Genomic DNA, 27198 nt, shown 5'->3' with positions numbered 1-27198 from the left:
TTAGCAGCACACGGTACATCTATCACGGCTCCACAGACGAGTTATCGAGCTGTCTGTGAAAAGCAGAGCCAAACAGGAAAGCTTTCAGCAGCGCTGAGGCCCCTGATTGATAGAGCGAGATGATGCAAAGCTGGCTGATGGCCTCTCTGCAAAATAAAGTGAAGGGACTCAAGGTCTTTCATGCCGATCTCTGACCACAGATGAACAGCTACTTTATTACAGCGCAGATTGAGGTTGCACCTCAGTCCATATTCTGCCACTTCTGGATGCACACGGTTAACTTTACCAACACTCCGCTGTGTTTAACATAAGTGTCTGCCAGCTTCACAGGATTTAAAAAGGCACAGCTGATTGCAGCAGTTAAAAGCTTTGCCTCCCTTCTCTTTAACTGCAGTGACCAACAAAAATATAATCAGCTTTATCACAGGCTTCTTATCGCAGTGATAGGGCCGATTGTTCAGGGAGAAGCGTCTCATTTAAAAGACACAGAAAAACCCCCTTGTGCATAACAGCCAGAATGCACCTGCTGTGCTGCCTCCCTCAGAAATGAGGTTATTTACCTGTCCCACACTGCAGCCTCTGCCCCAGTGACCTGGCTGGGGTTCTGTTCTTCGCTGACACGGTGCCACAGATTTCACAGAACACATATTCCAGATTTGCCAAACCTGAGTCTTACCACACGCGTCCGCCTTCAGCAGACACCGCGCGCTCGTCTCCGGGTTTGTGATGCCCAGGAAACGCTTCTTTTAAGCCAAAAGCCAGCGCTGCCTGACCAATACCAAGTGTTTACAGCCACCCCAACAACCCCGGCTCGGGGGCACTAGTGGGTTCGGGCGGCAGCAGTGACTCTCTTTACATCAGCACCTGAGGGCACGTTTTCATCGCGTCACCTCCGCAGTCCTCCCGTGCGGGGAGGGTCCTGCCCCTCCAGCCCGTCCCTGGGTTATTCTCACAGTGTGCAGCAAACGCAGACCACAATGTTTAAGATCAACACCTGGGCTTGAGCCCCATGTTTTCCTCTGATATTAACACGAGTGTAGGACGCTGATGAGATTTTCTTCAGTGCTTAAATACCTAAAACCTGTTCACAGGGATTCTGTCCCCCTTCCTCCACAAACTTCGCTCTGGATACTTCGATGCAGTTTTAGGTGCTGTTTTGAACCCCTACAAGGCGCTTTCAAATGACCATGACCAGTATGTTTCCACTGCTAGTCAAGTCAGAAGAGCTGGAAAGAGAAAGAAGAGATGTGGGGACTACAGCTGTTTATCCTGTGGACATCTGCACACTGAATGACATTCCACCAAGAGCCTGACTCTGATTGTGCCCTGTTTTAAGGTTCTTATTGCATATCTGGCTCATGGGGTTGCTGAAGCAACTTCCCAGGAGTTGCTCTCATTCACTATCATCAGCTCTTCGCAGAAAAAAGCGCTTTCAGACACCTATTTGTCCTTAATTGCAAGTCTCTCCCATTGACAAGGCCAAAGCAGCGGCCTGGACTAGACAACTGGTGTAGGTCCCTTCCAACCGAACTGTCCTGGTCGGGTGCGTTTGACGTGTGACGTGCTCCCGTTCGGCGCCGCGATCGCCGTGCGCTGGACCGCGTTCCGGCCCGGCGCCGGAGCAGCGCGGCTCCGCACCGCGAGCGCACGGGTCACGCGTGGCCCAGCAGAGTTCGCTCCGGAAACAACATCTACAATAATTATTCCATTTTCTAGCAACTTCTGCCCTACCAGGAAGTCTTACTAATATCAAGACATTTGCTCCCACCTCTTCCACAGCCTTGATTTTAAAGACAGTGTTCATCACTGCTCCGCAAACTCTCCTCCTCAGAACAGCTCTCTCTTCCCATTACCGCAGGCCAATATTGACTTAGCGGCTGCTGCCTGAGCCGCGTCCAGCACCGGCGCTCAGCGCCCCGGCTCTCGCGGGACCGGCACGGAATCCTGCCTGGAATTCTGACTGCGGCGGCTGCTTTTCAAAGGCTTTTAAAACTGCTTTTACTAGCGCTTCTCACCAACTGCACACTTCAAATGTGGAACGTGCATTTGTTTTGGTGCTAGGCCACAGTCACCTAATTAGGTCAATATAAAAACTGTGAAACCAGTAAATGACCAAGTAAAGCAAAGAAATTGAGAAAAAAATTAACAATACTAATAATAGCAGAATAGCTGCTGGAATGTATCGTTCAGAATAAACAGTGCCTGTTGCTTCAGAAAACATTCTGTAATTCTATGCTCATTAACGGCAGGCTATAGGAGCACTTTAGAGTTAGAACTCTCGGACCTGCGGGGCCTGTTTCCCGGCTGCTGTGGAACGCACGTGGGCCTGTGCACTCCGCTCCCAACTCAGCTGTTTTACAAGAAAATACTCCTTTCTCTTGCAGGTTTTTTAATGCAAAATGAGATTTAGAGTGTCCTGCAGGATTTTGCTCCCGTCCCACGCAGACTCCTCCCCACAGCACGACCTGGTGAAGAGGGCGATGCTCTCACTCGCCTGGTTGGGTCCCGGGTCAGTGGGGCTGGGGCGATGGAAAGAGCAATGACCACTGTCCACACAGACCGGCGCCGGAGGGAAGAGATTTATGTCCTAAGCTTTAAACAGATGTTGTGTGTTTCTAAGCACAACATTCTAAACAAACTTCTACAGCATTTAAAATTATTTCAAAGTAACATTTGTCTCTAATGTTGAGAACACTGTGTTTTGACATCTGAAAGGCTGAGCTACCAGGAGGATTGCATTATTACACCTTTCTGCTGCAGAAGTTCAATCTTAGAATAAAAACCCTTTAAGAACAAAACACTGGTTCATATAAATAAAGGTGTTTTAAAAACCTGTATTGACTTTTGCATGTTATTAAGCTTTCCAGATGAATCCAGTTGTTAAATGGTTGTTCTAGTAACTGGCCTGTCATCTGGAAATGTTCCTAGATTGTGTTTTTGACACCGTGTCCCTGCAGAAAGTTGGGTGGTGTGACACAGAGAGCACAGGTTTGCCTCTCACGCTGATTACTTGATGTAATAGTACGCAAGCTTAAGTGAACTGTGTGTCTTCAATCTTCCCAATCACTTAGGGCTGGGCACCAGAGGATACCATCCATCATCCCTGGCCTGAAACATATGGTGCATCAGCAATCTCAGCCTGACCTAAATGATAGTAAAAGCTGCTACGCTGTTCACAATAAGAAATTGTTGTCCACTGAATTACAGGTTTGTGATTAGATTGCTAACATGGCCAACTTGATGTATAAGTGAAGTGTCCAGGAAAGATATTCCCTAGGATCCTCTGAAGATTAATTTATACCCTTGAAACGTGCACCAATCACAAGATGAAAAAATATGTCAAGGTATTTTTCTTGTGAACAAAAAAAGCACTGCAGCGGTAACGGCTATTCATTTATTTTTGGCAGTTTTAGCCAACAGAATTCAATAAACAAGGTTCTTAAGGGTTTTTGTTTTGTTACCAGGCTTTTACTGCTTGACTGCTAAAGCACTGAGCACCACAGTATTTTTTATAAGAGGGACAGCTCCCTCCTGCATTCCACTCTAAAATCTCATCTGTGACTGCAAATATCACACAAAGACAGCAAGAAAAATACCCCAAAATATTCCTTTGGTATTATTATATTCCTACGTAATGGATCCATAAATATCATACAGTATTAAGTATCTATTTTTAAGGTAGAAAACACACTGTAATACATCTGACCACTGATCCCAAAATTATCAATCCTGCTTCTCCCTGCAGCAGATTATGTGTGTCATGTTATTTACCCATCCATTCAGGAAACAGGCATCCACATCACACGGTTTCGCCTCGAACGGCAACACCAGCTTTGGGGGGACTTGTTGGGGGGTGCTATTCCAGAACAGCCCTGGCCCTTGAACCCTCTCTGGGTAGGACACAAACGGCGACCGGCACGTCTGAAGAGGCGCAGCCAGCGGGTGAGGAACCGCAGCACCTTCTGGAGCCCGTGAGCCGCGCCAGCACGCGCGCCCCAGCGCCGGCACGTGAGCCCCAGGGCCAGCACGTGAGCCCCAGGGCCGGCACAGGCACCCCAGCGCCAGTAAATGAGCCCCAGGGCCGGCACGTGAGCCCCAGGGCCGGCACGTGAGCCCCAGGGCCGGCACAGGCGCCCCAGCACCAGCATGTGAGCCCCAGCGCCAGCACCGGCCCCAGGGCCAGCACGCACCCCAGGGCCAGCATGTGAGCCCCAGGGCCAGCACGCGCCCCAGCGCCAGCACCCCAGGGCCAGCACGCGCCCCAGGGCCAGCACGCGCCCCAACTGCTAAACAGCAGTAGAGAAAGGCTCGTGCTGCACTCTGCCTGTACCAAACTGCTAAACAGCAGTAGAGAAAGGCTCGCGCTGCACTCTGCCTGTACCAAACTGCTAAACAGCAGTAGAGAAAGGCTCGCGCTGCACTCTGCCTGTACCAAACTGCTAAACAGCAGTAGAGAAAGGCTCGCGCTGCACTCTGCCTGTACCGAATGAACCGCTGAATAGCAGTAGAGACTAAAAAGGAACCAATGATCATTTCATGTGTCTCTATCAACAGCCTGAAAAAAAGTGTGTTTACTTTTAAAGATCTAAAGAGAAGGTATATCAGAGATTCTTCCCATTCAATAAACACCGGAAAAAGCACAGAGAAACCAAAATTGTCCGAACTGTACCGTGCATTTGAATTTAGAACACGTGTCATCCTCGCTGCCTTCTTGACCAGTGAATCCTATCCTATCCCTCCTAATGTTTTGGAGGAGTCTGAGATGGCGCCTGTGCAATTTGATTTTGTGTAAAAATACGCACCAAATCAGATTTCTGCTACATTAAGGAGTTCTCTGGTAAAATATATGATGCATGGAATGAAATAAGCTGTAGTTCTAGAACGAGTCTTTAAGCTTACTTCCTTTAGTACTTGACCACTAATATTAAAGACTACTGGATCAAAATACAGTTTTAATTGGATATATAGGACATGATACAGTGGTATAGTCAAACCACAGGTTAGATGCTAAAATATAACATTGATTTGTATTCTTTTACTGGAAATATTTGTAATGTGAAACTCGGATATAATACACTCATTTCAATGCACGTTGAGGACAGAGGAAAGCTGCTGCTGTCACCAGCCCACACTCCAAGTCCACTCATCAAACAAATGTTAGATTAATTGGTTTGCTGTTTCACAGACTAAAATGAGATTACAGATGAATCTAATTCTCATTAATAGTGATGAAATGTTGATTATACAATAATTTCTTACACTGCTTATTGCTAATGCATGTACACACAAAATTAGCCTGCAAGAGAATATTTTAAAGCAGCCTGAAGTGAGTCTAATAGTTTAATGAATTTTGTGACGTGCATGAACTTGTCCAAGAGCACAAAACTTCAGCTCCATCCAGAACCTTCCCACTCCTGCTGGCTGCAGCGCTCGCACCAATGGGAACAGCAGAGTGGACAGGCCAGTTTCATTCTGCACGTCAGTTTTAACATTCCTGTTTCTCAGGAACAAGAGGAAGTGAAGATGGGAACGTAAAGGAATAAACCAGCCTGGACGAGTCCCGACGGAAGGTGCAACGTGCGACAGGAGAAGAGGGTCAGGCGGGAAGGGCGCCCGGGGCGCCGGACAGGAGGGTCTCCGGAGAAGGAACAACTGCAATACTGTGTGGTCACAGAGGTTTGTTCAGATGCTGCTCTAAAACTACGGTTGGAAATACTTCAAAGCACAGACAGGCTACCCTGGAAGAGGGACGGTTCTGATCAATACGATTTAAAATACTACATATGTTAATCATGGATATTGTGAGGCTCAGAAGGACATTTCGGTTTATACACTTTCGAGGATCCACTTATGAGGAGAATCACCCAAGTGCAAAGGTTCCTCCGTGCCGACGTTCTCGCCGACGTTTGCAGCCCCCGAGCTCAGCCCGTGACAGGGGGGCCCGACGCAGCGCAGGTGCGGGAGCAGGATCCACCCCCGCCTGAGCAGAGCAGCTCTCTCCGCCGTCTGTGAACACAATTCTGACACAACGTGGAAATGTTACTGAAAATAATCCAGGGTGGGCTCATGCAGATATAACTTAATGAATACTAAGTGCAATCTATTAGTTCTGCTGTGCTTACTTGTCGGCTGGTGGAAACGTACCCTAGATCTTCATATGAAGATACTTGACCTCAATACCCCGGAAAAACGGAAAGAGTCTGAGAAAGCAGCAGGAAAGGACTATTGGCTCCTCTAAAGCAATGAAACCTTTAAACAACCCGCGGACAGTAAACCACCTCAGGTTCTCTCAAATATCTGCATATTAAAAACAAATTGGTAAAATTTGTGAGCTTAACAAACAGGTTATAAAAACTAACACAAACCCCTCGCTCGCTTTCCCTCAGGACGTGTCAATGAAAGATGCTTCTGTCTGCCTTTGGTTTTCCTGCAGGCAACTGAACTGTCTTTTTCTTCCATGGATTTAATGCGCTAACAAAGCAGTGTTTTCTCTTACGCTCCTCAAACCCACCGAGTCCCAACCGCTTGTGCGTTTAGTGCTCTCTCTTCTCAGTTTCTTCCAATTCAAAATCATGCCCATTGTCACAATCTCCCCATTTCCAGGTTCCAACTGATCTCAACCTTTATCACATCGGAAATGGGATCAAACTCTATTCTTGAATTTTTTTCATCAACAGTTTTGTGTTAGTGATTTCCACCGGACACTGGTAACCTTTGGCACGTGTTCACATTGCCATGTTCCTATTGTAATTTTTTTCTTCTCCATTCTTCTCGACTTTTCTCTTTCACCTCCGGTTCCCGTTGTGTCTCCATCCCCCTGTTCCTCGTCTATCAGAAATGACCCCCAGCTCCACCCGAGTTAACCCCGGTCGCACAGTAACGAGGGCACAGAGGAGTCGTTTGGCGGGAGCGACCGATCGCCCCCGTTTTCCGGCCCTGCGCGTTCCGGGGTGCAGCGTCTCGTCGGGACAGCCTCTTCAATTGTGCTGGGTACTTGATTCGTGTTGGATACGGGACCCAGCCGCAGCAAAACAAGCAGCTTCAAAGACTGAATACGTTATACACATCACAAGCCCAAACCCAACCTTGAAACTAACACAGTAAGGGAAATGTAAAGATATGGGACAGATGTGCATTTATTTCAGTGTAAGCTGTTAAGCCAGAAACTGTTTCCTCAGACATTGGTCAAGTTTTCTGGGTTCAGGAAATAAGAACATCGATGCATTTTTCACCTCTAGAAGTTATTTCCCCAGCACTCAGGCAACCAAGGCCAAGTTTTCATTTAAATGTTGTGTAATCTTTTTGATGTCGATGGTCCAAAGAGACTAATGACTAACAGAGCTGCCTTTTGGGTCTTTTTTGTCTGTTGAAATACAAAGTCAGAATGAATATTTGAACCAATATGAAAAGGCAGTAGGTTGCAACAAGGTGACAATAAGAAAGGAAACACCAGAGACAGAGGAACCCTTCTCTTTATCTGCACTTCCCTGACCACACCTGGAGACTCTGCGGGAAAGACTCATGTGCTGTGGGAAAGACACTGTCCCGGAACGGCTCCCTAGAGCTGGCGTTAAACCGGTGTCTGCAGCCGGGCCGATCCCAAACCCGGCTCCCTAGAGCTGGCGTTAAACCGGTGTCTGCAGCCGGGCCGATCCCAAACCCGGCTCCCTAGAGCTGGCGTTAAACCGGTGTCCGCAGCCGGGCCGATCCCAAACCCGGCTCCCTAGAGCTGGCGTTAAACCGGTGTCCGCAGCCGGGCCGATCCCAAACCCGGCTCCCTAGAGCTGGCATTAAACCGGTGTCCGCAGCCGGGCCAATCCCAAACCCGGCTCCCTAGAGCTGGAGTTAAACCGGTGTCCGCGGCCGGGCCGATCCCAAACCCGGCTCCCTAGAGCTGGCGTTAAACCGGTGTCCGCAGCCGGGCCGATCCCGAACCCGGCTCCCTAGGGCTGGAGTTAAACCGGTGTCCGCGGCCGGGCCGATCCCGAACCAGCGCAGCGTGTGGAACGCCGGCTGCCGCTCACCGCGCTCCCGGCGAACCGGGCTGTCGCATCCCGCTGCCCATTGATGTACCGTTACTGAATGGATTCCTCATTTCAACATAACGTATTGTTATATTCTAGAGAAGTCTCTGACAATTCTTTACACTAACCTATGAAATTCAATTGCCACCATTAATTTCACTCTGGTATTTATCAGCAGTAGCTTTTTCCTGCAAGAACCAATTCATTTAATTGAAAAGTTTAAAGAGCTCCAAAACCACACACAAGATTAGGTTATAGCTAATATCTTTCAAATATACTTAAAAGCTTGAATCATTAGCAGTTTCTTAAACTAGGAATTTTTAAGTGCAATCCAGAATTTATTGCAGCCTAGGCTTAGTGGTGTGATTTTTCACATTTAGATCTTTCACAAGTCTAAGAGGCACTTAAAATATTCTGTATTTAGGAATAAAGCCTGTACTTTATGCTTTCCTTTCACTTTTCCAGTTTTTGGCATTCCTAGAATATCCCATACATCAGTTCTTCAATTTAATATCTGAGCATGAGCTTCTTAAACACACGTATCCTCACGGGTTTTCCTAAAAGATAAATAAACCCAGTTCTTCACATTAAAACCAACGCGGCACACAGCGCCAGCAAGGCTCGCAGGCTCAGTGCTGCTCCGGGCGCCGTGGCCGTGGCTCCCCGCGCACCGGCAGGAACCGGCACCCAAGGGCGCCCCGCGGGAGCCACTCGGACATCCCGCTCCCACACACGCCCGAGGGCGACGGAGTCTCCCTCCCGGCTCCCGCTGCAAGGCTGGAGACCCCGAGGAGGGAAGCGCCGTGCGAGGGTGACCCGCGGCAGGACAGCTCCAGGAGACGCACGAGCTGCTGCTGGGGACACACGGGCTCCAATCAGCCGCAGGAGCGACTGTCCCGTTTCTTCGTGTCCAAGCGCCGGGCATTGGAATGAGAACAGCGGTGTTAGCACCAGTTTGCTTCCCAAAGGAGTTCTGTACACGGCTGGTCGTGCACCAGGTACCTATGGCATACGGGCAAACACCACGAATGAAAGCAAACGAAGAATGGCAGCAAACCTCCTCTCAGCTTGTGCAAATAAGAGCGGATAACTAGATTGTTAAGATTTTAAAATCACCGTGTCTGACCCACATGGCAGTGGAAAACACCAACAACCTATTAAATAGTATAATTAACCTGAGATCATTAATGATGAGGAAAAAGGCAAGAAGGGATAAAAGTGCAATGTACTTTTTCAGAATTACGATGAATGCCAAAAAAAACAGGGCAAAGCTCAGCTGCTTTGAAGAACCGGAGCAAAGCTTGTGGAAAAATCAATGTTACGATTGCTATCAATATGTTTGGAAGAGGTCCAAAATTATTATCCCTGACATTAACATAAAGAAATTGCAACTGTTTGCATTTATATTTCCTTTTAGTAACAATGGGAGAGTGTACCAGGACGGAACGCAGCTAACCCTTTCTCTGGCAGCCCCACACACGTAGCTTTTTTGATTCCTTATCCTTAGTTCTGGAAAATACATTATGGTTCGAGGGGCTTTTTGGTTTGTTTATTTTACTTCAATTAACAAACAATCCCGTTGGTACGGAACCCCAGAACGCAATATTGCATTTTAACAGTTCAGCGAGTGAAGCTGTTGTCCGAACGCCGTCACCCGCAGCCGTGGAGTGAAGGACGCGGAGGCTCCTGAAGGAGTAGGAGCTCTGACAAAGCAACTCTATATTATACTTCAAAGATAAAACTGAAGGTCAGATCCTGAAAGTTCTGCGTGTCTTTCTAAAGAAAACAGATTTCTATCCAAGTCAATAGAAGCTGAATTAAGGAAGGTTAAACATCTCCAGACCAATCTATTCATTCCAATTAAACAAAAATGCAGTGCAATACAATGACGATGGCAGCCGAGATTCAGGTACTTCTACTTCGGGTCAGAGTGCACAATCCCAGTCTTGAATTATGACTTAAAAACCTGAAACAATATTTAACCTTTACCTTGATGTCACACAAGGTGACAGCTACTGCACAACCCATAAATCCAGAGTATTTAATCAGATACAAGACGATACACCTACGGATGAATGACTAAACCCAGGCAGAGTTACACTGCCCGTGGACCTGCTCCTGGAGGGGCTTTTGATAATTCCTGCATATCACCACATGCCACAAATAGTTTTAGTCTTTAACATATTAGAAATCACAAAAAACCCACAAACCACCAGCACATGGTTGAATTCTAAATAAACCAAAAAGTTTTGTGGTGCCTATTAGAAAACAACACAAAACAAAACAAGAATATTCATGTTATTTACGTACTGTGAAAAATAAAGCAACAAGCTAAAACACGAACGGAAATGAGAACAAGAAGAAAGTTAACAGGATAATACCCACAGTGTAAAATCACCTTCCCCATCTTCCCGCATGTTCTCTGCCTCTTACAGAATACATTCAATTGCTGAACAACTAGTTCAAAAAAGCCAGCCTGCTGTACAGCACAGTCGAGATCACGAGGTCTGGAGAGTCCCAGCCGGTACACATGCACACCAACACTGCGTTCCTTCTGCAGAGCAGTTCTCCAGTTCGCTGCACAGCCTCCGGACAGCCGGGCAAGAACAGAATGACAGCAAAAGTCTTTACTAGACACATAAACACCCAAATTCCCCTTTCGGAGAGCGGAAAGCTGAAGTGACGCCCTGCATCCACAACCTGTGTGCGCCTCGATCCCCAGCTGGAGTTACACAGCAGCTGACGACGGGACTGCAGTGACCACTGCAGCGCTCTTCACCTAACACAAGTGGTGCTGCAGCCAGCACAGGAGGATTTCACACAAACCCGAAGACCTGAACACATCTGAGTTTGCAGATATCTGCAACTGCTGCTTCATTAGTCTCATTTTTGTTGTAACCCGCGTCAAAGCACCACATTGAAATACATCCTGAAAACGCAGGAAACATTAAATCAAATCCTATATGAACCTTGGAGCCAGGGGTGTTTCAGTCACAATGCATCTTGTCCCAAACCACATTCAAAGAAATGATTCAGAGCAATCTTCAGTGTATAAGCTGTACGTAACAGCTACTCGAGCTGCACTACACTGCACCAGCCCAAACTACAGAGACACCATTAGTTGCCGCCTGGAGCAAGTGGCGCTGATCGCGTTCAGCGCCCCGGAGCAAGCAGACCGGTAACAAATTTTCATGACAGACACACACACTCAATGAGATTATAAATTAGTTTCCCAGGAGAAGGCTCACTAATAAGATTGGATCTAAAATTTAGGTCACTTAATTTTAAGACCCAGCTAATGGGCTAAAAAAATAATATAACTTCATAACATAAATTCAGGTTCAATCTCTTTTACCATAAACATTAGCACCGTTGTAAAGTTGCAAAGAATAAGCTTCTTGTAAAATGAAATGATCTAATTGTAAAATGCATTTGGTATCTCCTTGCAGGGAGGTTATTTCTAAAAGAAAAAGATTCTGTATTACATTATGAAGTTATAAAATTTAAGCAATTAATTCTTAGTGCTGTATAAGTCCTGATGTCATAGAAAACATAAGTTTGTAAAACTCTTGGTTGATTCTATCTGAAAACACTGCTTCCTTTATTTGCAAACGTATTTACAATACCAGAACTACCACACGGTCCAAGAAACTTGACTTTTGTTCTTTAATGTTTAGAGATGAGAGCTCGACAATCACGTAAGGAAAGCCGCAGCCTGACAAGGTCAGAAATGGGCCGTTTGGCTTGTCTTATGCAGAAATACATTATTATGAACTTGTACTCCCAGCTTGTTCTGAGCAGGGGGGAAAGCTCTTATAACAGAACCTACCAATGAATTTTCCCCTCCTGGCACAGGCCCCTCGGTCCGGGCCGCAGCCCCAGCCCAGGCCCGCCCGTCCGGGCCGCAGCCCCATCCCCAGGCCCCTCGGTCCGGGCCGCAGCCCCATCCCCAGGCCCCTCGGTCCGGGCCGCAGCCCCATCCCCAGGCCCGCAGCCCCAGCCCGCAGCCCCAGCCCAGGCCCGCCCGCCCGGGCTGCAGCCCCAGCCCAGGCCCCTCGGTCCGGGCCGCAGCCCCAGCCCAGGCCCGCCCGTCCGGGCCGCAGCCCCAGCCCAGGCCCGCCCGTCCGGGCCGCAGCCCCAGCCCAGGCCCGCCCGTCCGGGCCGCAGCCCCATCCCCAGGCCCCTCGGTCCGGGCCGCAGCCCCATCCCCAGGCCCCTCGGTCCGGGCCGCAGCCCCATCCCCAGGCCCGCAGCCCCATCCCCAGGCCCGCCCGTCCGGGCCGCAGCCCCATCCCCAGGCCCCTCGGTCCGGGCCGCAGCCCCATCCCCAGGCCCCTCGGTCCGGGCCGCAGCCCCATCCCCAGGCCCGCAGCCCCAGCCCCAGGCCCGCCCGTCCGGGCCGCAGCCCCATCCCCAGGCCCACCCGTCCGGGCCGCAGCCGCCGCCCAGGCCGCGCGCAGGACTCACCGCTGCCGCTGCGGGCCCCCGGCCGCCCGCCGCCCGGCCTGTCCCGCGGCGCCCCGGCGGAGCTCCGCGCCTCTGCCAGCAGCGCGGCCTGCAGCGCCTCGGCCACCTGCGGAACGCACACACAGGACCCCGCTGGTCACCCAGCCAGCTGACAATCTGAACTGCTACTACAGAACTTTAAGTCTGTTCCAGTGAATGTCATGAGGAAGTCAACACTTACCTGTACCTTTCAGACAGTGATAACCACGTGTCTCTGCACACACACGGAGAGAAATGTCAGCTGAACACAAACAAAATGGTGCAAGTTTTCAATTGTGACTGCTGCCCACTAATGGAACGTTAATTTTCCTGTCTCAAAACCAGAAGCACTCATCTACTGCCTCCGTGATTTCAAGGGATCATGACCATACCACTGGGTGCTTTACTAATGCATAACAGCTAATAAAAAATATCTTTATTTTTACTATGATGTATGTGAAAATGCTTCATAGACTGAACAAGGATCTTGTATTTTAACTTTTTTCAGAATTTTTAGTGTCCAGTCTCTCTGAAAATTTTACAGGATGTTTTCCTGTTAGTGGTGATCCTTTATTCCTCCAGCTCGAACATGATAATACAGTATTTTTTGTGTAACACAGTAACACCGTTCCTCAAACCCCTCCAAAAGGAACATCTGCAGGAATTATGAGCAGCCTATAAATGCCACTTGCAGTAGCTGATGCGCCACGTATGGGCGTTAAGACAATGAAGTGCGGGGATTGTATAACAGTTATCACTTCTCTTTGCCTCAGCAGAGGAGCCCAGAGAACTGAGAAAGTTTAAAAACCAAGACATTTAGAAAGCACACGGAGACCGGACACAACGACCAAGGTTCCGCAATCAGTCTGATTTAGCAGGGTGCGGAACAGCGGCGTGTGCACGCCTCTTTGCCCGGTGCTCCAGATTACCCCTCAGGAAGGTGCTCGGTCATTCCCAAGCAACAGACATTGCTTGAAGACAGAGAGAACCTAAAAAGTTCCCAGGACAGCGTACCCCACCTCAATTTAAATACAAATTTAAACTTAATATACGAAATTTAAGTTATATACATTTATAGGATAGATTATAAACAATCTATTAAAACATTTGAGATGAGTATGAAGTTGATGTGCAGACCCCCTCAAGCCGCCCGGGTCTCTCAGCACGTTCAGTGAATTCGCGGGCTGTCCTCAATCACATTTCTAGCTGTCCTTGTAAATTCAAACCATTAAGCAGAACAAAGGCTGTAGGTGTCCTTTGTGACAAAATCCTTTATTGTAGACAAGTACACTACAGTCAGGTCCACAGGGTGAAAGTTCACAGCAAGCGAACCCAGGCCTGTGTGTTCTGACATAGCGCAAACCTTCATCTTGTTACAATAGCACTTTATTTTACAGGGGAAACCAACGGCAGTTTCCAATTCCTCACATCCATACAAGCCTGAGCTTGGGGGATTACAGGTCCTGACTTTACAGGAGACTCTTACAATATACCTACAATAATTAAGAAAGAGAGGGAAACACAGACATGTCCTTATTGTCCTGGGAGAAGTTTTGCCCAAAGCCCTCTCTTACAGAGGTACACAGCACAACGGTGCACACCGTGTGTTCACGGTGCTGTGCTCTGCTGAGGACCCGTCCCTGGCCTGGACCAGCTGGCAGCCCCTCGCGTTGCTGTGCTTGCCAGCCAGGCAGCGTTGGAACACATCACTTCCTCTAACACCCCGAGGAAAACCTGCGGCCAACGGCAGCGGGTGACACCGCGGGCGCCGTGCGCGTCACCCACCCGTCGCTGTCGAACCCCCTTTGCACAGAGCTCAGCGCGGTTTCACGTGCTCAGTTTTGGCCTCTCGCTGCATCTTCCCCAAGAATTCATACACCTCATCTCTCATTATCACCAAGTGATTAAAACCCAGCAGTTTTGTGTTTTTAAACACAAAAACAACCTACATGAGCACCTTTCGTTTCTTTGATAGTTTCCACCTTAGCATCCTTCTGGATTACACATGCATTGGCTATCTTGTTTGGCTACTAGTAAATAAGTTCATTTTCTTCCCCATAATTGTAACCACTCCTGTAAATACTGGCTGCTTTTTAGTTGGGATTGTGAAAAGTGACAGAAATTATGCTGCTTCTGTGCCTGAGAAAGTATAAATAGCATAAGTCCAACTACAAATAGAGATATCAAGGAGTGAAAAGTAATTGTTTGACTCTGCAGCAGCAAAGCTAGAGAGCAATTCAAAAAGAGAACTGAACAAGCGTTAAGGCAAACTGTACTGTTACACCCATCCTGAGCTACACTGGCTTCCCTCTCTACGCTTTATCACTGACTTCCAAGGATTACCATTGTCTCTGTGAGCAGCGGGACTCAGCACTGCTGGTTACCGCTCAGCCCATCCCAGCACCGAGCCCTGGAACCGCGTGCCCAGACGCGCTGTGCCCGTCACCACGGGAAGCCGAACACAGACTGAACACCAGACTCCTGCTGTCCAGCCTGCGCTCCCCTAGTCCTGGACTGCCGGGACAGCTGTCCAGACACCCACACTGAGGTCAGTCTGGCTTCAGGTAGATTCAGCACCATAAACACAAGCGCAGTCAGAGCATCCCAGAGAGATCCCTGTGAGCGTGGGCATCGGTACAGGAGGTACCAGCACGACAGCACCACCCTGCACCGGCCTGAACGTGCAGTGGCCTATGCTCTGAAAGAAAATGCCTTCATAACATCTCAGATTCAGCCTACCTTATTTTAGATACTAATGGAAATGAAGTAATTGAAGTAAGAAAAAAATACATGTGCACTGCAGGAATTGACAGAAAAAGATGAGAAAGTCCTGAGATGATTCATTCCTCCTAAAATCTCAGCGGTCTCTCCGTTGTCTGCCTTTTCCCACTGCTGAGAGGGAGGCCAAAGCAACTACTTTCCTCATGCAGATGATTATATCAGATCTTAACACGGTATCAACAGTTTCCCTAAATGTTAACTAACCTTCTGTTAGTGAAACTGCCAGCCTGTTAAAGTTCCACGCGAACCTCACCGCCACGTTTAGCACTGAGCTCCTCTGCCGAGATCAGCGCTGAAACCAGGAGCGCAGCCAGACACAGGGTCGCTTTGCTCTACAAATGCTTGTCCAGCTCACGGAGTAAGACACATTGGAAAAGGAAGCTTACTTGCTCTATAATAACTTTGTGAAGACAAAGGACTCTAGTCTCAGGAAAATCAACCTAACGAGAACAAACTTCACTCAATGAGATTTATAAAGATTTTAGAGCAGGAAAAAAGGAAGCAAATAATTTCCTATTGTATTCTTCCTCTCGAAATGCCTGAATAAAAGCATAGGGAGAAGGCATCTATCATTGAAGACTCAGGAGCTAGGAAGAGCACGGAAATCATTATCCAGGAAACCCACCGCAGCCTGACTATTCTGATAACTTGCGTCAGCACGATGATGACCTCTCTTATAAAATCTTAGAACAATATTTTTCGGATGTTAACTTGGAGGCGTCCCGCGGCCCTTCGGCCGGCCAGCAGACCCATCGGTCACCGGCAGCAGGTTTCCAGCGTCCCTGGTGCACAGACTGTGTTACAGCGCTGTGAGGACATGAGGAATCTGTAAGTGGCTCATCCTCTGGGTCATGTCAGAGTGACTATCTGAGAATGGCAAAAAAGTTTAAAAAGCAGGTACCCAGTGACGTTTTGGGTAAATGTACAGGAGTGGTTAATCGGGCTGCTCAGGATTAATAAGTTGGCCATAAACCTGTGTTTGTATAAAAAACCCTATAATTTGATATAAATTATTGGTTGCTGAATACCCACGCCTATTGCCAACACCACAAATTATTCTGGATATTTCCCCAACTTTCCCATATCTAAACATGTACTTTAAGGTAAAATAGTTTCATGTGTAGCATACTTCATAGCGAAATATTCATCTGCTTTCCGTAGATCTGAATGGCACAATGTATGTAATAATTTCACCTTAAATCCATAACTATTACGTCACATTCCAGATACAAAGAGTAAATTCCAGCCATGTTATTTAAGGATTACGGGGAGCAAGCGGCGCGGGCGATCTCCTACCTTCACGGACTGGTCGCTCCAACAGCGGACGAGTTTGAACAACGAGACGCTTCCGAGGTCTGGGGAGCAGTACCGACCTTCACCTGGAACACACACACCCCCCCTGTGAACGGACGGGACCCCTCAGGGCACACAAACAAAGGTATTAACAGCTGTGGTTTCTCACTTCAGCAACATACCTGAAAAGATTTGAAGAAGTGTCATTTCTTAGACTGTGCTTTCATCTGGTGCAATAAGCACAAAGGGTTTAGACATTATATTGTTTGAATATTTACTCTTATCCTAAATCAGATTAGTCTTTTTGTTTGTCTTGAAAAACAGAGAGGTCTGACATCCCACACAGTATGTTTTCATCGTAATTTTCTAAAGATACTGAGAACACTTTCCGATCTGGACTACTTACCTATGGATTTTACTAGTTAAGTTCTAAAACTACTTGAACACGTGTTTCTTTACCTTTAAAAGAGCAGTTAGCACATCCAGTGTCACTGTGCGGTCACCGTCCTGCCCAGGGCGGCGATGCGCCGTGGTCCAGCACCGCGCGGCCAGCGCCGCACCGGCTCTGCTCGCCAGTGACAGGGTTGTCACGGTCACGCGTTTGCAGGTGAGTTTTATTACAGCCCGTCCTGACTTTTCAGACTATTTTCAAAGCAAGGCACAGTTAGAACTGGCAGCTGTGCTGGTTTAGTCCACTTATTGCTCATTTGGACTTCAACAGACAAATGTGACGTCTCGGTACTTTACTCCTGTGTTTGCTACCAGACGTGTACTTTGGGTAAACTGGCTGCACAATCTTTTGAATCCACACAAGAATCTTTGGTTGCCAGGACCACGTAATGTCTTAGGAAGAGGAAACTGAATTGTAAGTAGCAACCGTGTGTGTTTTGGTAACACCAAATTTTGCAAGTGTCCTGAACACACAAGGCATTGACAACCCGCCGAAGTGTTGGATTCCTGCAGCAAAGACTGGAGTTTGAAAACCTTGCACAAGTGCCTGCACATTGCAAAGTGAACAGGGAGCGGTATGCTCTTCAGTAAATAACTATCAATATAACTATGTCAATACCTAACACAATATGATGGGGATATTAAGGTTTATTTACATAGGAGATGGTCAAGATTTGACCTGAAAGAATTTGTGTCGTCAGCCTGGACAGGACTTGGTCTGCAACAGGAACATCATATTTGTTAGGAAATGTATACTGATAAACACCCATATTCTGTTTAGGTGTTTGTTTAAGCACTTTAGTTAGTTGCATACTGTAAAAATGAACTTAGACTGGCTCGCAAAGCCCAGACTGGCAAACGACAGCCCGTGCAGAGAAGAGCCCGCTCCGCCCTGCGCTGGGCCGAGGTCCCGGGGCATCACCGCGCGCTCCGGGTGGCTCCTGCAGCACCGGGCAGCCGTTTGGGTTATCGGGTGTGCGGTAACGGCGACGAGGGACAACGGGGATGGGGAGACGGTGTTTTTCTTACTACATTCCTGTTTTCCAGATTGCTGGAAAATGTCTATAGAAGCTCGGCTGAATGCTTTGCCATCACAGAAGATATCCCTTTCGCTCCAGTATCACTTGATATCCCTTTCGCTCCAGTATCACTTGATAGTCAATGTTTTGTTGACATGTTTTTTGTGATGCTCACAGAACAAAACAACAGAATAATCCAGTTTCTGTATTTGCAAGCTGGACCTGCTCAAAGCTCAAGACTACAATTCTTTTCATGACTGAAATTAAGAACAGCTGAAAGCTCATATTGACACTCGTTCGTATACTTACTGCTGGGTAGCTCTCCATAAAAACTGGGGAATGAAGGTGCTAGAGCTTCTGTATTTTGCCGTTTGTCATGCACAGATTCTGATTTCTGTGGACTAAAAGGACATGAAACTGTTAAACCCTGAGCACACACAAATCTGCAACTGAGCTTCTCCTCGAGTCACCGCACCCTTTTGCCCACAACTTGACAATCCGGCACATTTTACTGCAGGTTTCTTTATTTTCACCAGCTGGGACAAGTTGCACAAAACCCAGCAGATAAACACATTTATGAACAACAGTTCATAGACTTGGGTTCAAGTTCTTCCTCAAGTCATGGTTTTCATACTTCATCCTTCTTTCAATTACAATCATTTTTTGGTGAAGTGTTCAAATTATGTTTAAAAATACTGATTAAAACACCCAAACAACCAACCACCACAAAAGAGATCAGTACTGCTCTACTCCACGTGCTCAAAGCACATCACTCACCGGTCACCGTTTTCACGTTCCACCATTTCATTTATCCAATCTAATAGCTCATAGTTCACAGCAACACTATAACCTGAAACTCACTGATCCAAAACCCGAGCTGAAAACCTGCGATAGCAACTAGACCAGAGTTTTTCAAGCAAGTGTTTCTCATTGGGGAACGATGATCTGTCAAACCCATGGCTTAAGCAGAAACACGTACACACGTGCTGACAGAACTTATGTTCCAAATGAGAATGTCAGTCTCATCCAAGAATACCCAATAGTCTATGCATTGATCCAATGCATTTTTCCTCCAGACTGAAGGTACGTATATGTGTGTTTATTTTATATAACAAAAGAGAGATTCCTTTCACTCTCCTGTAAAAGCAAAATCATCAGATACGTCAAAGGGGGTGTAAGTTTTCTAATCACATTCCCCAAATCAAGGCCACAGTGATACTAAGGTAACTCTCCATCCAGCTCAATTAATATTTCATTGCTATATGCAGAGTGGCCAGCACTAACACAAGAAAGTTGGAATCCCTAAATGATCACTAAACCAGCAGTGAGACACCGTGATGCACCGCAAAGAATAAATACAAACACCTATTCTCCAGCACCAAAGTAGGCAGAACCGTGAATGTCAGCCGAACACACGTTAACCAAGCGTTCCAGCTGCTGAAAAATCTCTTCAGATATTCTTTCTCCTGTTTTTAATGTCAAAGTTGAAAAGCTTTGGAGTCTGTGCAGTGTGGTAAGAGAGTAAACCTCCCCAGGATGGAGGAACGCTCTGCTGACGGACGGGCTGAACCGAGATCAGGACGCGCTTTCTGTCCCAGGCTAGTGACCGAACTAGCGAGAGCGGTTTGTACGGCAGCGATGGCGCCCAGCGAGGGGAGCCCGAGGGAGCCCGAGGGAGCCGTCCCGCCAGCCCCGCCAGCGCGGCGGCAACGCAGCGGGAACGGAGCGGGAACGCAGCGGGAACGCAGCGGGAACGCAGCGGGAACGGAGCGGGAACGCAGCGGGAACGCAGCGGGAACGGAGCGGGAACGGAGCGCGGTGGGAACGGAGCGGGAACGGAGCGCGGCGGGAACGCGGCGGGAACGCGGCGGGAACGCGGCGGGAACGGAACGCAGCGGGAACGGAGCAGGAAGGGAGCGGGAAGGGAGCGGGAACGGAACGCGGCGGGAACGGAGCGGGAAGGGAGCGGGAAGGGAGCGGGAACGGAGCGCAGCTCGGGCCATACCGCACGACGCAACGGCTCATCACGGCAAAGAGAACTCATTCCAGCCCTAAATGCGGAATTAACGAAGAAGGATAAATCATACAAAAGATTTAATGAATGAATGAACACAGATTATGACAGTTCATTCAGACCCCTATTATTTGCAAGAGAAAGAGGTGAAATTAAGGCTGAGTCCTAAAATCACGGCAAACAGGTCAAGTGCTATTCACGTTACACTTATTACCAGGGAGGGAGGAGGAGGAAAGAGGGAAGGCGGCTTTTTCCCTGGGTAGAGAGGAGATAACTTTGCACACAAACTGTTTTTGAGGCAATGCAGGAAGCAGAGATGCATTCAGGGAGCACCTTCAGGTACCAAAACTGTGCCTTTAATCTCAGATACAAAGATAACTACCACGTTCTGCTTTATTGTAGAAAGAAGCGTCTTAAACACGCGATTCTTTCCCGTGTCTCTCATCCACTTCTCCCACTAGTGCGGACACAGTAACATCATCTGGCTGGTTCTACGCACACAACTTGGATTCTGCGCGAACGTGGTGGTTCTCGACTGCAGCGGGACATCATTTGCAGCTTCACGGAGGTAAGGAAACAGTAAAATAATCCTTTGCGTATCTCGAGTGCTCTTACCGCGCTCTTGTTTGGGGGGAGGGAGGGAAGAGTGAATTCTGACTGCCGTCTGCACTGCTGAAACAGCTCCTGGAAGGTGGGGAGGAAAACTCTGTGCTATTACAGGACAGAGCCACCATGAGACAAATATGTTCCTGTAACCAGCAGCAAAAATTGTGGCTGCTCTCCTGTTAATTTTCTGACTCTACAAGAGATGACAGACAAAGAATGTACAGGCTCAACAGCAGGCAGGCGTGTGCGAGCACAACCGGGAGAGGAACGAGCTCCTCCCCCCAAAAAGGCATAACCGAAAACACCCCAACACCAAAACTCACAAACAACATAAAAATTCCTGTAATAGAATGGAATGAATAGTAACTCCAGTGCTCTGATCCAGATGAGGCCATCGGGAGGCAACAGCCCATGTCAGAGCATCACAAATGGCACCAGGCTAAACTCAGCTATAAGGCAGCTATAGGTAGATACACTATTCAGCTCTGGAAAAAGAGGTGATCCAAACCACGTCACGAGCCCACATAAAACACCTCGGAGTCTTCAAACAATCCACGCAATCCAAGCACAAATTCCTGTTCAAGCTGGAATGCCGGAAACAACCTTCTGTACACGGGCTTGTGCTGAATATGGCCCAGTAGGCAATGTGATTAGAAGCAGAAGTGACTGAGAAGCGCGCGTTTGTCCTGCAGGATGGTGCGATCTCCAGAGACGCTCGGTGCCCAGAGCTGTCCAAGACGGACAGATATTTGCCGCATCAGGATCAATACGTTTTTGTCCCCCTTCTTGCCCCTGGGCCACAGCATCACCAACACTGAAGTTAATTGTCCCTAAAATGCTAAATACAGACCAACCTGGGTTTGTTGAACAACAAAAGTCTGTGGACAATATCCATTGACTGATTAGTCTGCTCTATTTGGCTTGCTCAAATAATGTTGAGCATGCTATTTTTCCTTTAATGCTGAAAAAGCATTTAGTCAATAAGTTTGTTGTGAGTAACATAAATGTTATTTCGGACGGTTCTCAGAACGCGAGGGCCGATGAGGCATTCACTGCCGGTGGCGGCTGTTATTGCGGGGGCTGTACTTCAGACACTGTAACTAGGGCAGACTGTTGTTGTCTCTCTCATGTTTTATTTATCTGCGGAGCCAAGGGTCTCCTGGCAGAGGCAGCACAGGGCTTTCAGGGACAAGTTTAAACAGCACAATAATACAGGTCTCACTGTTCTGCCTAGTTTGAATTGCAAGGAAAACAGTAATCTCCAGAAAAACAGGGTGTGAATCTGGATAATTCAAGCTCTTGTTCTGTTGAAAACAATTAATTATTGCATCAGCTTTCTCATCTGTTAAATAGAGAAATATAAAGATACTTTATCCCAATCTCCTTTTATTCAAATAACATTCTATAAAAAAGCTCTAGAGAAAGAATGTAAACTCTACTGCAGTAGCCCATACTTAAGAAAAGTGTTTGTTTCATACTTTTCACTTTTTAACTAATATAGAGGAAGAAAAGACTCATAATGAAAAGGTTCTTACCTTGCAGCTTCACCTGTAACTGCTGAAGGCATGTTAATTATTCTGTTGATTAGGGCTATCCTGCTAAGTAAGAATACTGTTTCCACCCCCCTTGTTCCACTGGCATTTCTCTCGTGTCCATCCTTCTTTCCGGTTTGTCCGTCGGTCGCAGCAAGGTACTTGTTTGCTAAATCAAGGACTCTCGTTGAGAACAAGTTGATCACTGCGTGTTCCTCTAGCGCAGCACGATCGCGTTTCCACCCCGGCAACACCAACGAGAGGTGGTTTTCACCCGACACAAGTCCAAACGTAACAGGATGCCGGAGCCTCAGCAAACCCAGGTATCTAACGCAAAGATTGTCTATTTCTTTATCTACGCCCCACGGTAAGAGACACGACAGCAGCAGTTTAGCTGTATCGATGGCGACGTTCACGTCAACGCTTCCTGATGGTTGCATTCTAATCTTTCTCGAACTCTTCATCTTCTTCTGTCTTTTCACGGCACCACTTTCGTCCACAGGCCCAACTGTGTTATCAGCCCTGCCGGCCTGCTCCGAATGACCAGGGTCTCCCCGCCCGGCCGCCGCGGACACGGAGCCCGCAGGTTTATTCCTTTTCAACGTCAGCGCCCGTTTCTCGGTAGCGCTTCTGGCTCTTCCCAGAGTGTCGCAGCTGTGGAAGGAATTCGATGCCCTTAGCCCATTGAGTTCAGATGCCAGCAGAACTTCCTCAAGTTTTTCCAGATCAAATAAGAGAATGTGAAAGTTCGCGTTGTTCCATTTCATTTGAACTGGTACAATGGTGAAGGGCTGCTGGATGCAGGCGGTATCGGGTAACTGAAAGGAAAAAACAAACGTGTCCAAACACAAATCCGTAGTATTTTGTAATTTTCAAGCTATCAGCATAGAATTGCATAGGGAATAGGCCAAATCTATTAACTCTATTAAGTTCAACTTAGTAAGAAGTGAATAATAAATAGAATTAAGGAAAATGGATTTTCTTCTAAGTAGCTTAAGATACACAGAAACATGCGTGCAAACACTGTAATACAGGCTCCCCAGCATCTTCGGTTCCACAGCCACGCTGTGAGATCACATACATCTTTGCCAGAATTCCAGGCTGGTATTTCCCCTGGTAGGTCTCATTCCAAGCTGAAAGGCTTTTAGGAAAGCTTTAAAGAACACAGGCAAACAAATCCTACGATGCTGGAAAATTCCTGCAGACCTCGAGAGCGCTGCGGCACCAAGCAGCGTCGCGGGAGGATCATCCCGTTGTGAAGTTGTGAGACTGTGACACAACATCCTACATCAGAATCCGCTGTATCTACTAAAGACGTGAACAGCAGACGTGAGGGAGCACAAACTCCTCACTGATGCTGTGCCCGTTTCTTTAGGTGCTCACGCCCCGTACGTGTTCACTGCGCCACACAGGCCTGTGCCCCCCGCGCCGCACAGCACGGCCGTTCCACCCCACCAGCACCGGCACCGCCGTTCCACCCCACCGGCACCGCCGTTCCACCCCACCGGCACCGGCACCGCCGCTCCACCCCACCGGCACCGGCACCGCCGCTCCACCCCACCGGCACCGGCGCTCCACCCCACCGGCACCGCCGCTCCACCCCACCGGCACCACCCTTCCACCCCACCGGCACCGGCACCGCCGCTCCACCCCACCGGCACCACCCTTCCACCCCACCGGCACGGCCGTTCCACCCCACCGGCACCGCCCTTCCACCCCACCGGCACCGGCACCGCCGCTCCACCCCACCGGCACCGCCGCTCCACCCCACCGGCACAACGGCATCCAGAGGCAGCTTCCCAGTTTCAGTTGTCTCCTGGTCATCAGAAATATTCCACTGACTAACGCAAAGAGCTCTCTCTCTTGCAAACCAGTTGAATCTTCAAAGAAACGGTCAAGCGCAGCAGGCAGGGCAGCAGCCGGCTTTAACCCGAATGCCATGCTTAACTCCTCCGTCTCAAGACCACTCCTTACCTACCTCCTTCTACATTACAAAGTGTCATTTTATAGGAATAGCTACTGTTAAGCTTTATCTTGTAGTTACAAATAATGCAAAGACAAAAATTCTCTCTCTATAAGTTATTTGACTATATTGTTTGGGTAATAATATAATCTGGTTTTCTGTTGTTCAGAGAATGACGCTCCCAGCAGATGAGGATGCACTCTAAATACATAATCTTACTTAAAGATCTCCATGGGGAGTCATAAGTAAGAGATTATAACTGCTTGTTCAGGTTCTCTTTTTATCCCTTTCCTTTTTCAAAAATAATACATTGTACTTAAGCTGCAGGATTATTTTAAGCTTTAATTATGCTGCTTCCTAATACATAGGGCGAACCCCATGGAATGCAAACACTGGAATTCACAAGCTAGCCTTGACATAAATAGAAGATATTATTTGGCTTATCGTTTTCATTTTCTCCGTTCTATACATTCATATTTGGTTGATTAACATTCAGAAACCTTTAGGAAAATCCCCATCCAAACAAAGAGAACTTCTGTGACCACGTCGCTCTGTGGAGGCGCCTGGTGATGCTGCGTGTGCAGCCGCAATAACCGTCTATTGCCGATGGGAAAGCTCATTGGCACTGATCCTGGTGATGCTGCGTGTGCAGCCGCAATAACCATCTATTGCCAATGGGAAAGCTCATTGGCACTGATCCTGGTGATGCTGCGTGTGCAGCCGCAATAACCGTCTGTTGCCGATGGGAAAGCTCATTGGCACTGATCCTGGTGATGCTGCGTGTGCAGCCGCAATAACCGTCTGTTGCCGATGGGAAAGCTCATTGGCACTGATCCTGGTGATGCTGCGTGTGCAGCCGCAATAACCGTCTATTGCCGATGGGAAAGCTCATTGGCACTGATCCTGGTGATGCTGCGTGTGCAGCCGCAATAACCGTCTGTTGCCGATGGGAAAGCTCATTGGCACTGATCCCGAGCGCACCCACCGGTTGCTCAGCTCTGCCGCAGGCGTTCATTCCGGCGGAGGAAGCGGGACAGCCAAAGCCTCAGACATAAAACACCGTCTAGGAAACATGGACAAGCTATTCCCGCTAACAGAAGGTGACAGAAAATAGAAGGAAACCCATAAAACTAACTATGAACTAGAGTGTTGGGAATAAATTTGATGATGGATATTGAGAAGCAGATTAACAGATATTTACATTCTGTACTGTGCCTTTCATTTAGAAATATTTCACAAGAATACATTCTACTACATTCAGATAAATATTGCCATCATCTTTAACGTGTTTTCAAATGTAACATGAAGAGTTTAGTAACTCGGTGTCACAAACCACACCGAGAACAGCAGCCCTGCGGAGCCCGAGGCCTCACTGCCCGCAGGCCTCACTGCCCGCAGGCCTCACTGCACCCGCAGGCCTCACTGCACCCGCAGGCCTCACTGCCCGCAGGCCTCACTGCACCCGCAGGCCTCACTGCCCGCAGGCCTCACTGCACCCGCAGGCCTCACTGCCCGCAGGCCTCACTGCCCGCAGGCCTCACTGCACCCGCAGGCCTCACTGCCCGCAGGCCTCACTGCACCCGCAGGCCTCACTGCACCCGCAGGCCTCACTGCCCGCAGGCCTCACTGCCCGCAGGCCTCACTGCACCCGCAGGCCTCACTGCACCCGCAGGCCTCACTGCACCCGCAGGCCTCACTGCCCGCAGGCCTCACTGCACCCGCAGGCCTCACTGCCCGCAGGCCTCACTGCCCGCAGGCCTCACTGCCTGCAGGCCTCGCTGCACCCGCAGGCCTCGCTGCCTGCAGTGAGCTTTTCTGGCAGATTCAGTTTTCTATTTTGACAGCCGTCACACGACATGCGCTCAATACAGGCCCAACAGTGCACTTCAGTACATGATAGAAGTCTGTCAGCTACGCAAGACCTCCGCTTTTAAATAGGCAGCAGAATCTGGCAAGTAAAATGTATTCAGGGCCAAGAATTGTCAGGTGTCCTGATCACAGCGGTCACTGGGATGTGAAAAGCTCAAAGCTCCTGAATTTTCTCAGCAGCAGGTGTCACGGTTGGTGCGGCTCTATGCTCACAAAACATGAGCACCTCACCCAGCTGCTTGTGGAAGCTCTTCAGCTGCCCCTGCCCTGCCTCCCACATTCGCACTTGACGAAGCTGCAGCGCCCGGCGCGGCCGCAGCGCTCCGCTCCCTTCCCACGGCGCTAATCCTGGGCAGCAGCAAGCACGGAACGTGTTCGCTTTTGGGTGGTCGGTCTTTGTTTTAGATACAGAATAGCTCAGTGTCCTTACCTGCACAGACGCTTTTCTCTTCAACCTTCTTGAGGAAAATAGTAGCATTACATATAATATACGTAAGACAAAGAATTGTGTTTTGGGGACACGTTTCCAGGTGCTATCTCACATACAGTTTTGCAAAACAGCAAACTGGTAATGGTCTCATGGAATTGCCTCAGAAAACAAACACATAATGCACAAAATGGCTGGCACGGTGTAAATTAAGGCATTACAATAATTTCTGAACCCTCCGAGCCCTCGGTTGCTAGAGATGGCAGTCGGCAGCAGTAAAACAAATTGTCTCCTTGAAATGTGCTTGGTGGACAGCAGCCTGATGATTGGCAGCACAAATAGAAGACAAACGAGAAAGCCTTCAATCTGCAGCTGATGCACAGGAACAACATGGGGAGCTGCGTTTACAATAGAGAAAACATTACCAAGCTAATGGCACAGGCAATCATTTGACCACCATGCATCTCTGATAGCAGCAGGGCATCCATTTTCAGTTAAGTGTTAGAGTACCTTTTTGCTTTCTCCGACCACTGCGGGGGTAAAACAACCCGGTGCGTGAAACCCACTGACTGGTAATAAATTACTATATTGGATACTTTTTGTTTTCTTTCAGCAATGACTTTACTGTGTATTCCTGCTATCATTACCAATTAAAGTGCAGATTGCGTTAGCAAGCTATATCTAACTGTATATCAGTCCCCGCGCTCCAATTGCCTTGGCAAGTACCGCGGGGTC

The 27198-nt window shown here is 48.3% G+C and overlaps 1 protein-coding gene across 1 annotated transcript in view; it reads right to left on the bottom strand.

Annotated features, from left to right (window-relative positions):
• WDR72 (WD repeat domain 72) overlaps positions 1-27198 on the bottom strand; it is a 93578-nt gene that overhangs the window by 22481 nt on the left and 43899 nt on the right. The window contains exons 15-18 of the mRNA XM_082060727.1: positions 22208-23022; positions 18362-18453; positions 16587-16669; positions 12492-12597 (exon numbers count right to left, since the gene is read on the bottom strand). Of these exons, the coding sequence (XP_081916853.1) occupies positions 12492-12597; positions 16587-16669; positions 18362-18453; positions 22208-23022 (1096 nt within the window). The remainder of the gene's footprint in view (positions 1-12491; positions 12598-16586; positions 16670-18361; positions 18454-22207; positions 23023-27198) is intronic.

The sequence above is a fragment of the Streptopelia decaocto genome, assembly GCF_964273445.1.
Source record: "Streptopelia decaocto genome assembly, chromosome: 9".
Lineage (NCBI taxonomy): Eukaryota > Metazoa > Chordata > Aves > Columbiformes > Columbidae > Streptopelia > Streptopelia decaocto.
Note: the sequence above shows the minus strand (reverse complement) of the source record. Positions and strands in the feature narration are given on the sequence as shown.